The sequence below is a fragment of the Hemiscyllium ocellatum genome, chromosome 24 (assembly GCF_020745735.1).
Source record: "Hemiscyllium ocellatum isolate sHemOce1 chromosome 24, sHemOce1.pat.X.cur, whole genome shotgun sequence".
Lineage (NCBI taxonomy): Eukaryota > Metazoa > Chordata > Chondrichthyes > Orectolobiformes > Hemiscylliidae > Hemiscyllium > Hemiscyllium ocellatum.
In genome coordinates, this window is record NC_083424.1 from 45320287 (window position 1) to 45333658 (window position 13372).

Consider the following 13372-nt stretch of genomic DNA (forward strand, 5'->3'; position numbering starts at 1 on the left):
CTTGTAGTCTCTAACTCCTCCTTTTGGTTTTCCTTTCATTCCTATCTACCGTCTTGCTGTCATTCTCTCTCCCATATTCCCTGTTAATCTCCCTTTCTCTCCTACTACCTTCCCTTGTAGCTGTCTTCTCCCACTCTCTCTCACACATATACTCCCCCTTTATAGATTCCCTGTCATACCTCACCTCTCTAATGGCCTCCCTTTTATATCCCCACTCTGTAGCAGTCTCCCTCCACCTCCCTTACAGCCTCCCTCCACCCTCCGAACACCCGCTGAAAATTAAAGTTTCTTCCTCCCACCTCTCTGCCATTGAGCCCTTACAGTGAAATTGACCATGACCCGTTCCCATATATCATTCTATGGTCAGGGAGGCAATGGCCTAGTGGCATTATTGCTAGACTATTAATCCTAAAATGTCTGGGGTCATGTGTTCAAATTCTGCCATGGCAGATGGTGGAATTTAAATTCCATAAAGAATGTGGAATTGGGTGTCCAAAGATGACTGTGAGATCATTATTGTATTGTTGGGAAAAAACCCAGCTGGATCACCAATGTCCTGTAGGGAAGGAAATCTGCCTTCCTTGTCTGGTCTGCTTTTCCATGTGACTCCAGACCCACAGTGATGCAGTTGAGTCTTATCTGCCCTCTGGGCAATAAATGCTGGCCTAGCCAGTGTTGCTCCCATCCCATGAATGTATTAATAAAAAGCAGGGGAAGGCGAAATGACTGAGTCATACGGTTTGGTTGAAAATGTGTTGCTGGTTAAAGCACAGCAGGTTAGGCAGCATCTCAGGAATAGGGAATTCGACGTTTCGAGCATAAGCCCTTCATCAGGAAGATGCTCGAAACGTCGAATTCCCTATTCCTGAGATGCTGCCTAACCTGCTGTGCTTTAACCAGCAACACATTTTCAGCTGTGATCTCCAGCATCTGCAGACCTCATTTTTTACTCATACGGTTTGGTGTAGAGCTAAGACGGTTGTAAGTATCTTCCTTTTTCTAGCTGCAGGTTAAGCCATGTTCTGGATGGTATCTAGAAGAACACTGCTTGTGCATATAAGCAATTCAAAAAAAGGAGAAACGGTTATTAACATTCTCTCATGCCGCCACAAAATTGTAATTTAGAACACGGCAGATTTTTACGTTACGTATGCATTCTTCCTATTACTAGACTATCATTTGGTGCATCTTGGGGGCAGTTGTAACTCTGTCTCGGTAGAGCGTTACGTGCTGAGGACAAGGACAATGGTGGCTCTTGGCTTCTGAACCGGTCAACCTCAGAAAAGATTTTCTGCAGATTGTGTCACCGCTGCAATTGCATGGGTGGCATTCTCCGGCAAGTAAGACTCCATGAGTCTACCAGATTGTTGTAAAAGATTCTCTGGTTCACTAATATCCTTTAGGCAAGGCCACCTGCCGTGTTTACTTGATCTGGTCTACATGTGACTGCAGGGCTACAGCAATCTGGTTGATTATAAGCCCCAGTTTAGTAGGAGACGGTTATGTTACTGAGCTAGCAATCCAGACGCCTGGACCAGCACTTTGAATATGTATCCCATCACAGAAATCTGAAATCATTTAAATTTGGACTAAATAACAAAACACCAATTTTGGTGATCATGAAATGACACAAAATCCACCTGGTTCATTAATTAAGCAAATTCACTGACCGTAACAGGCCTGGTCTATATGTGACTCTACAAATACAGCTGTGGGCTTGATTCTCGACAGTCTTTTGAAATTGCCCAACCATCCGTTCAGTTGTATTAAGTCACTGCAATAACATCTAAAGAGTATAAAATCTGATGGACAACACAACATCCAGCTAAGCATCAGATGCAACAAATCCCTCGGTCTAGCTAACTTTGACTTCATCTTCACCAACATCTTGGAGACTTATGATAATATTGAGAGATCTCTCCAATAGACTACTTAAATAATAACGTGGCAGTTATTCTTGCTAAATAATCCCTAACATCACAGGCTCCTCCTCCACAATCCCTGAGTATTCCCTGGCCCATTGGCTGGACAGACCCACCTGATGGTGGTGGCACTGCTGATAGGGTGTGGTACTATTGCTGAAAATGTGTTGCTGGAAAAGCGCAGCAGGTCAGGCAGCATCCAAGGAACAGGAGAATCGACGTTTCTTAAGGGCATAACGGCTTATGCCCGAAATGTCGATTCTCCTGTTCCTTGGATGCTGCCTGACCTGCTGCGCTTTTCCAGCAACACATTTTCAGCTCTGATCTCCAGCATCTGCAGTCCTCACTTTCTCCTGTGGTACTACTGCACCACACTGAATGAAGCACTTCAAGGTCGCAGCTTAAACCTCATCAAGGGCAAATAGGGGTAAGTAATAAATGCCAGCCGTGCCCATATTTCATGAACAAAAAGAAAATCTCTGATTATATCACAGGAGCTGGATCTGATGGACTGTCCTCTGTACTTCTTCAAAGCCTTTGCTCACCCAATACCCACTTCCTTGAAAGTGGGGGCTTGTTAGCTAGTTATTGAATTCTGCAAACCTACCTTCCCCAGTGTCAAATTCACTTCTGTCATTGTCTGAGTAATGCATGAAGGAGAGTCAGGCATTCGAGAAAAGATAAACTGTAATAGATATTTTCCCTGGCTTGCTCTCTCAAGGTTGTTTATACGGCAAATAATTTCTAGTTTGCAGATTAACAATTTTGATGCAAATAAACCTATCAATAAATCTTAGTTAATAACTGGGAAATGTTCAGTCTGTATATATTTTTGTATATATGTGACATGTATACATTCTACTCTAAAATAATTCTTTAGAATGTGAACATCACTGGCAGGAGAGATATATCAACATTTTCCCTTCACAGATCTCCATTCACTGCTAATCCTTTGCCTGCTGTACGAATGTATTGTTTGTGTTGCTAATGCAATGTGTATTGATAAGGAGATGAAACAATTTCACAACACTAATTGCAGGGAGATCTTGGGCAGTGAAGACTTGTGGCCTCTACTGCTGGCATCCAGTGCAGCTCCAGCTCTAATCCAACTCATGACTCTGCCATGGTGTCCAGAAAGCCCCAGGTACTTGCTGATTGACAGGGAGGACAAGAACATGTGCATGAAGGGTAAGTGGTTGGGAGAGGGGAAGATAAATTCATTTGTCCATTGGTTCACGGATTGTGGGGATAGCTCTAACAGAAGTTACACCAAGTTGCTCTGTTCCTCCATTAGCACACTCTTCACATCATAGTGACACAGCCTTATTTATTTTTATAATTGTGGTTTATGAAGAGATTTTTATTTTGTTTATCTGCCTGCAATAGATAATGAAGATGATGCTTGCTTTCCAGTAATTGAGAGGAAAGAAAATCAATCACTTCATTGTCTGAATACGCCGGCAGCATAGTGGCACAGTGACTAGCCCTGCTGCCTCAGAGCACCAGAGACGTGGGTTCAATTCCTGCCTGAGGCAACTCTCTGTGGAGATTGCACATTCTCCCCGTGTCTGTGTGGGTTTGCTCCAGTTTCCTCCTACAATCTGAAAATGTGCAGGTTAGGTGAATTGGCCACGCTAAATTACCTGTAATGTTATATGAAGGGGTAAATGTAGGGGGTGGGTTGTGGGCCAAAGGGCCTGTTTTTACACTGTAAGTAATCTAATTTAAAGCCTCTGTGGGAATCTTTATGAAAATAAATCACTTCATTCTCTGAATACACCTCTGTGGGAATCTTTCAGAATTTCTTCACTGAAAATATCCTGTCCATTTCTATTCCTCCTGTCACAGAACGACCTCCAAATCTTCATGATAAACCACATTGGATATCTGCTCATCCAACTAACATAGTGGGGACAATCAGCTAATGGGGACAATAAGAAATCTGAAATGTTTTATCCAAGCTTAAATTAATATTATTTTCTCAATCAATTAGTTAGGTAGAAATATATTTACAAGGATGTTGCCAGGGTTAGAGGGTTTGAGCTATAGGGAGAGGCTCCTGGGCCTGTTTTCCCTGGAGCATCGGAGGCTGAGGGGTGACCTTATAGGTTTACAAAATTATGAGGGGCATGGATAGGATAAATAGACCAAGTCTTTTCCCTGGGGTTAGGGAGTCCAGAACTAGAGGGCATAGGTTTAGGGTGAGAGGGGAAAGATATAAGAGACCTAAGGGCAACTTTTTCACTCAGAGGGTGGTACGTGTACAGAATGAGCTGCCAGAGGAAGTGGTAGAGGCTAGTACAATTGCAGCATTTAAAAGGCATTTGGATGGGTATATGAGTAGGAAGGGTTTGGAGGGATATGGCCTGGGTGCTGGCAGATGGGACTAGATTGGGTTGGAATATCTGGTCAGCATGGACAGGTTGGTCTGAAGGGTCTGTTTCTGTGCTGTACATCTCTATGATTCTATAAATCATAGATATCCCAATGCTGTTTGGAGCAGGATCAGCTCCTCACGTCTGCTCTACAATTCCAGATCTACCTCATGCCGTTTTGCAATGCCATCACCTTATCACTTAGTGTCCATAATACCTAGCAGTCTACTGGACATACTCAATAAGTGAGCTTGCGCAGTTCTTTGATATAGAAAATGCCAAAAATTCATTACCCTCTGGCTGAAGATATTCCTCCTTATCTCAGTTTGAAATGGCTTGCCCTTTGTTTTGAGACTGTATTCTAGACCCTTCAGCAGGGGGGACATCCTGTCAGGATCTGCTGTGTTTACCTCTTTAGACTTTTTTACGTTTAAATGAGATCAACTCACATTCTTCTTAACGTTAGATTAATCCAACTCTTAACCTAAAATAATACCATAACAATGATTCAGTTGCTTTTTAGATAGTTGGCGGGTTTGAACTACAGGGAGAGACTGAATAGACTGGGGCTGTTTTCCCTGAGTGTCGGAGGCTGAAGGGTGACCTTTATAGAGGTTTATAAAATCACAAGAGACATGGATGGGGTGAACAGGCAAGGGCGTTTTTCAAAACAAAAGGCAAAGGTTTAAGGTGAATGGAGAAAGATTGAAAATGGACCTAAGGGACAATGCTTTCACGCAGAGGGTGGTGTGTATATAGAATGAGCTGCTAGAGGAAGTGGTGGAGGCTGGTACAATCACAACATTTAAAAGGCATCTGGAATAAGAAGTGTTTAGAGCCCACCCCCCTCGCATTTATCTCTCCACCCCGGAGGCTCCCTGCCTTCATTCCTGATGAAGGGCTTTTGCCTGAAATGTCCATTTTCCTGCTCCTCAGATGCTGCCTGACCTGCTGTGCTTTTCCAGCACCACTCTAATCTAGACTCTGATCTCCAGAATCTGCAGTCCTCACTTTTGCCTAGTGTTTAGAGGGGTATGAGCCACATGCTGGCAATTGGGATGACATTCATTTAGGATATCTGGTTGGCATGGATGGGTTGGACCGAAGGTTCTGATTCCATGCTGTACATCTCTATGACTCTATGACTTGAAGGAGGAAGCAAGTAACCGAATTCATCTACAGGTATTTTGGATGAATGCTCCAATGCCTTTAATTGGTAGCTTTGTGACCTTCCAGATATGTAAATATGCTTGATTCCAGTCACGACCTCATCAGCCAACCTCTTTCAAATCCTTTCACGGTTGAACAGGAGCATTCTAAGAAAGGTTATCTATTCTAATTAGAGTGGAATAATAAGGTCTCATTGACCCTCTGCTAACCCCAAACATTGACCTTTCCATTTCTTTAGCATTGAGGAAATTACGTGGAGAGATCAATTTCAATACCGAAATGGATGAAATGCTAGAGGAGCAAAAAGCGCTCGAAGGTCAAAGGTCAAAGAAATTGTGGGATCTGTTCCGAGACCGCTCTGTCCAACGGCAATTGATCATCACGTTTGTGCTGGGTAGTGCCATGCAGTTATGTGGGAATGATGCTGTAAGTAAGACTGAGGTCCACTGGAGAATTACCTAAAATGGCCCCATTTTAAATTATTTCTTTAATTGTGAATCAAAACGTAAAAACAAAGGCCTGTTTTATAACCAAGGCCTGTGGAAAGAATTGCTGCACTTTTGAAATCAAGTTATTGGAACTTATTTGAGTTTTGTATGCACTGCTGCTTTGCAAGATGTCAGGAAGGTCAGGTAGATTGTAGTGGCACCAGAATGTGTGTGCTGTGAGATTTGGCCAGCAACGGGTTGCTGATTGGTTTGTCCAATTGTGACCAGCTGTGAATGCCAAAGGTCATCAGTCTGGTAACAGCTCTCTGATTGGCGTGAAGGAACAGTATAGAGGCAGAGGTTTCCAGACTGGAAGAAGCGGGAATGTTTCTATATTTCCGCAATAAAAGTACCTAAGACATTTATTTTCTCCCATCAAAACCTGCTGGCTTTAACCAGTAACTCAAAGACTTTATAATTAGTATGTCTCCTGCAAAGGAGCTGAAGATCAGAAAACAGAAGGTCATGGTAAGCAAAAACATTGATTCCTGAGGATTCACATTTTGAAGTGTGTTTCCCCAGTACTATTTTTCTCCACCCATAACACCAATGCCTGGGTGTTAGAGGGGTTTTAAAAAGGGGACAGAGTTCCAACTGGTAGAGTTTTATGTTGAAAGTTCATAGCTTTGTTTGTTTGTGGCCAGGATTTATTTATTTGGTTATAACTAATAGTTCTTGTTAGGTTCAGGAGCCTGGCCAATGTTTTCTGTTAACCTGATTCCAGTAAACAGGCAAATTGAGGACATTGCATAATACAATTAAATCATTATCTTTTCTGGCAACACCAGTACTGGGGATTAGCAAACAGAGAAATTTCCCAAATTTCCCATAATAATGAAACACTACCTCACTGTACTAGTGTACACCTCCACCTGAATATGCTCATCACTTGGGGTTTTCTGAATGCTGAAAGACTATGTTGTGTTTTTGCCTTGTCTCTGCATTCTATCATCAGATGCTCATTGTCCATCCAACAGTTGGTCATGGTGAAAAACAAATGTTGCACAAAAGCTAGTAGGAATTACTAGATTCCTGTGTTTATTTAATAATATGCATAACTATGCAGACCCTGTCTGTAACAAAATGATCATAAAAGTGCTCTTTCTTTCAAATGTTCTTGCCATTACTCCCTCACTGCTTTCATTGAACTGTAGAATCCATACAGGTCATTTGATCCATTGTGTCTGCACTGACTCTCTGATGAGCATTGTCGTATCCCTGTAATCCCCCATTTACCATTGTTAACGCACCAAGCCTACACACGAGCCAATTTAGCATGGCGAATCCACCAAACCTACATATCTTTGGATTCTAAGAGGAAACCCACACAGACAGTGGGAGGATGTGCGAACTCCACACACAGTTATCCAAGGCTGGAATTGAACCCATGTACCTGGCACTGTGAGGCAGCAGTGCTAGCCGCTGGGCCACCCTTTCTTGGAGTTCCTGCTGACCTCTTGCTAACTTCACCCATAAGTTGTTCTCCGGTGTCAAGTTCCCAGCCTAAATGTTAACTCTGTGCAGAATCGAGTTCAAGCAATGCCAGGCATGAGGGGGGTGGTGGTGGTTGGGGGTGGGGTGAGGTGTGGGAGGTGGAAGGTCTCCTCCCCCACAGATTGGAAGGCTAATGAGAGCTCCAAGCAGCTTTTCTCTGGGTGGCCTGGCTTTCTGGAGTCAGGAAAGTGGAACAGCGGGGGGGGGCCTGAAACAGAGCCGGGCCTTAAGTTTCCACAGTACCCAAAGCTGAGTCAGTTAATTAAGCACTGACTACCTGTGGATGAGCCAGCAGCCCACTGGTAGACTTTTGGGAGGCATTGTAGACTTGGGGAAATAATGAATGCAAAAGGTATTTTTAAATGTCAGTGGATTCGAGGAGAATGTGTTTTGAATGACTCATTAATATGTCTAATCAACTTCCTGCTGTCAGCTGTGTAGAGTTCCTGTGTTGAGCCCTTCCTGTGCCAACACTAAATATAAAACAATTTATTTACTTATGAAAATTAGATGGAGATATTCCCACACACTAATGGCCACCATGCCTGCTCTGGTGAGCTCCATTAAATTCCTCCCTCGGTGCATCTAAGCACATTTGCAGAATAGCTTTACCTTTTTAAGCCTTGTTAGAAGTAGGCAATTGGGTATGCACTATTTCAATATGTAGAAGCAACCACCACATTGTAGGAAAAGCTGATTCTGTACAGAATAAGATATTTAATTAATGTATGCATGTGAGTTCATCGTTAGGCTCCAAATTTTATTTACACTTTATCTACTTATTACAAATTTTCTGTATTAACAAAGCCTTGCTATATTTTGTTGGACACAAGAAATTTTGACACCTTTTCTTTCCACCAGACATATACATATGCTGTGTATATATTTAATGCTGCTGGAATTCCTAAAGAAAAGATTCAATATGCCACTATTGGAACTGGGTGCTGTGAGTTTACCACTTCACTAACAAGTGTACGTATTGTTTTAATCCTATTGCGCTCCATAGTGAAGCAATTTCTGTCTAATTTCTTCATTTTGTTTAGTTGGGTATCATTCACTTATTTTCAATGTCTGAGGTTCCCTTTTCTCCCCACCAGAATCAAACGTATTGATCTGTGTTCAGCTTCTTTGATTTTGACTCATGATCAGTTGGTGCATCTAATACTGTGAAACTTAGAATTATTCGAGTCTCCTGTCCCTTCTCAGAGTCTAAAGGGTAATACACAATTGAAAACATGTTATCTTACGGATAATGTGCAAGGTAATGTGGTGGTTCTCAAACTAGAGTCTGGTGATTTGAGAATCTGTAGAGGTTCTATGGACCTTGTAAAGAGACTGTGATCAAGTGCGGTCACCACATGAGCAACAGTGTGATTCACCTAGGAGAAACGCACAGAAGGAGAGACAGATAGTGCAGTGAGAAACAGACACACCTATCCCACTGATTTATGCATGTAAATAACCATTTTTCTAAATTCATTATTCAACATTGTTTATATGCAGCACTTTCATACTATAATATAGTGTCATAATTTAGATGGCACTACTGATCAATTTGAATTCCATTTTAACCAGATAAAGTTTGAGAGTCTCTACCTATAGCTCAAACCCTCCAACCCTGGCAGCATTCTTGTGAATCTTTTGTGAATCCTTTCAAGTTTAACAACATCTTTCCTATAGCAGGGAGACCAGAATTGAACACAGTATTCCAGAAGTGGCCTAACTAATGTCCTGTACAGTGTTATGACACGGGGTAGACTCTCCTGCTTAATTTAAACTAGCAACACAGAAAAGATCTATCTCATGCAGTAGTCTGTGAAAATTCGATAGGCCAAGAACTAGTTAAAGTAAAAGTTAACAAGGTTAATTCTTAAAGTATAACAGAGAATACTTAACTAACAACTATTAACAAGTCCTTACTCTAACCTATCTTTTACCTTCCCTTATATACTAGTCCGATAAAACTCCAAATGACAATTTACAAAATAAAACTTCTTACCTCAATACCAGGCAGCTTTCAGTTCTTCTATTTGGATCTTCCTGTGTCTTATTTTCTTCTTCTTAGGGATTCTGCTTCACAGGTTACTGATCGATAAAGGGACTTTTAAGAGAGCTGTTTTTTAGGCAGTCTTTTTACATGCTGGTAGTTTGGCAGTTCTCCTATCAACTGTTCAATTTTCCCCAGTCTAGTACCCCCAAAGCATCAGATTGTCAATTTACTAAATTCAAACTGGATTGGAGTTTGGTATTTTTAGGGGTATAATTTAAACAAAATTGATTAGCCTAATTCAAATCTGTTTTGTCGTTTCCAGGCAACCAGCTACCCTAGCTACCCCAGTAGCTGGAGTTCATGTTACATTGTATCTTATTGAGAACACTTGGTGCTGTCACTGCGAGCTTTTAAGTCTCTTAAAGGTACAGTACACCCACATCTTCATAATAACAGCCACAACATGACATCCCAACTCTTATACAGTTCTCTGTTAACTGACAAATGAAGGCAAGCATACCAAATACCTTCTTCACCAATACTTGTGACTCTACACTCAAGGAACTATCCACCAGCACTCCAAGGTCTCTTTGTTCAGCACAATCCCAGGGCCTACCATTAAGTGTATAAGTCCTGCCCTGATTTGCCCTTCCAAAATGCAGTGCCTCACATTTATCTAAATTAAACTCCATTTGCCATTCCTCAGCCCAGTGGCTCATCTGATTTAAGATCTCGTTGGACTCTGAGGTAACCTTCTTCACTGTCCACTACACCTCCAATTTTGGTGTCATCTGCAAAAACACTAACCATTTCTCCTATAGTCACATCAAATCCTTTACATAAATGACAAAAAGCAGTGGGCCCAGCACAAATCCTTGTGGCACACAGTTGGTCACAGGCAGGGCATGATTGGCAGGGGTACTGGAAGAATTCTGAGCAATTGGACTTATACATTTTATGGTAAGGTCTCGGAGAGTGTTGCTGAACAAAGAGACCTTGGAGTACAGGTTCGTAGCTCCTTGAAAGTGGAGTCACAGGTAGATCAGATAGTGAAGAAAGCATTTGGTATGCTTTCCTTTATTGGTCAGAGCACTGAGTATAGGCATTGGGAGGTCATGTTGCAGCTGTACAGGACATTGGCTAGGCCACTTTTGGAATAATGTGTGCAATTCTGGTCTCCTTGTTTTGGGAAGGATGTTGTGAAACTTGAAAATGCTCAGAAAAGATTTACAAGGATGTTGCCAGGGTTGGAAAATTTGAGCTATAGGGAGAGGCTGAATAGGCTGAGGTTGTTTTCCCTGGAGCAACGGAGGCTGAGGGGTGACCTTATAGAGATTTATAAAATCATGAGGGGCATGGATAGGATAAATAGACCAAGTCTTTTCCCTGGGGTAGGGAAGTCTAGGGTATAGGTTTAGGATGAGGGGGAAAATATTTAAAAGGAATCTAAGGGGCAACTTTTTCACACAGAGGGTGGTGGAATGAGCTGTCAGAAAATGTGGTGGAGGCTGGTACAATTACAGCATTCAAAAGGCATCTGGAGGGACATATGAATATGAAGGGTTTAGAGGGATATGGGCCAACTGCTGGCAATTGGGACTAGATTAACTTAGGATATCTGGTCGGCATGGATGAGTTGGACTGAATATAAGAAAATAAGAGTGAAGAGTAAGGTTAAAGGTGGCCATGTGGATCAGAATGGGTGTAGTGGAAAGAACAGGAATATGAAGGAAGATTGTGTAAGAGCCAATCGTCACAGGTGGGTACTGAAGAATGGAAGGGAGTTCCAGATGAAAGAGGAATGCCATCCACATTGATGGTGGAAACGGTGGAGAGAAGGAGGGTAGAGAGCAGCCAAGTTAAATGACTACTTCTCTCTGAATTCACAAAACAAGACTTCATGGAGAATGTACAGTTCATATGAGAGGGGTCCAAAATGTGTTTGCACATGTTCCTGCACAGCACAAAACATCCAACTTAGCAAAATGAAACAGTAATTGAAAAATATTGTTGCACAAGCACTCAGGTCTAAGCACTGAAGGGATCCACTCACTGAACAACAATAGTGAATAAGCTCTAAAACCTAACATCAACATCCCAGCCATTCATTGAACTGCAGAGGGTATCTAAGACTCACCAACCATCATGATGGTGGTAGGGGAGGTGGTTATCCTACATGTAGCTCTGCAGTAGCATTCCTAACCCATGTATCTGAGCATTAAAAAATGGGGGGATGAAACTATTATGCAGGCTGTTGATTCTAAGTTGGTAGGTCTGCATTGCAAGGGATAACAGTGGACACCAAGAGTCAGATTGAGCTAATTGTAGCATGCATGGAAAGTAAAGAGGTCTTGCACATGACAGAATGAGGAAAAGGAAGTCGTGCGTCATGGAGGATGCACCTCCCCCTGAAGAGATGGGTGCAAGCTTTTGCCAAACGCATGTGCAGCCTGAGAGAGACCCAAAAGGCATCACGACTGTGTCAAGATCTCAAATGGAAAGCAACTATCTCATTCCTGCTGTCTCTTTACAGATTAACACTTTCATGATAGATCTTTGACTAATTAACTGGAGCAGCTGCACTGGCATTACTGAGGTTAAGGAGGGTGGGGAGAGGTAGGAGGAATGGCCAGTGCCAATAGAACCCGAGACATGAAGCTCAGCAAGGGCCGTTGTGGGTGAGCATGCAGTGCCTGGAAACAGGAACCACTGTCTTCAGTACAGCTGATCAATGTACTGAGGCAGGATAGGTGTTGTCGCTACCTATAGATGATTAAAACTTAGTGCTGAGACCTATTTGCATGACTAAGGATGCTGTCACTTATATCTGTTGCTTTGTACAGGCAGATCTGTGGGTGACTGGCTTCGGACACAACCCGTGGCACTAAAGATCACAGCAGCTTTAAACTGCCTTGCCCTTGGTCCCTCTCAAACTTCATCGAGGGCATCTCTCAATTAGTAGCCCAAAAGAGAGTTCACCATCACACTTTACAAGAAAGCAATCCCCTTTGTCCAGTTCACCGTGGACCCAGAGAGCCAAGGTGCCCAGGTCTGCAGATGTTGCAGCTGTCTCTGGGTTCTCTCAGGTGTAAGGAGCCATCGATTGCCGTGAACTCAGAACTCCAAGGCATCATCCAGCTAGATGCTTGAACAGAAAGAGACTTTACTCCCTCAATGCCCAGTTTGTTTGTGACCCCCACAGACATCAATTCCTGGAAGTATATGCTTTCTATCCATTTTGCACAACTCCCAGGTTCCTCAACTATTGCTATCTTCACCATATTGTTATGACACAGAGGTTGAACCTCTCTGCCAATTAAAACCAAACACCCAGAAAAGTTTACCTCGCTTTGTAATCTGTTAAAATCTGAGTGAGTAACAGAGAACTCCTAAGTTCCACTATTTAAAGAAAAAAATATTTTCCTAACTCTAATAGTGAACACTAAACAAAAGCTATTCACAAATCCAAGCCCCGTTTTCTTTATTATTTACTGTCAGACCTCAATTGTATAAAAATGCTGTTCCAATTATCAACCATTACATTGACTTAATCTCAAGTCCATACTGTCTCTGTCTTCTCCGCCATCTTCAATCTTCTGTCTGCTGATCTCCCAGGTTGTCTTCTTCTTACTGCAAGTATGTTTTACAGGAAAAGGTACCTTTTTGATAGAGAGTGTCTTCTAATTTCTTTGAGAGCAAGATATTACATGTGCAGTTAGCTCTCCGGCTCTAAGGCAGCTCTCTTCTGATCGGTGGCAGTTGCTCTCTCACCAAATTTTCACAATGCTTCGGTTTTATACCCCAACATCATTATTTTCATTGGTCCGATATTGTCAAAACCATAAACTTAACCTTGATTGGGATTTAGTGTCATGAGCATAATTTAAAGTAATTGGTTAAATTTGAATTATTGTCAAAATAGCAACCTAAACT

General features: G+C 42.2%; 1 protein-coding gene across 1 annotated transcript in view; it reads left to right on the plus strand.

Moving 5' to 3' along the window:
- Positions 1-13372, plus strand: part of LOC132827473 (solute carrier family 2, facilitated glucose transporter member 11-like) — a 59652-nt gene that overhangs the window by 23820 nt on the left and 22460 nt on the right. The window contains exons 9-11 of the mRNA XM_060844161.1: positions 2962-3110; positions 5706-5893; positions 8311-8421. Coding sequence (XP_060700144.1) covers positions 2962-3110; positions 5706-5893; positions 8311-8421 — 448 coding nt within the window. The remainder of the gene's footprint in view (positions 1-2961; positions 3111-5705; positions 5894-8310; positions 8422-13372) is intronic.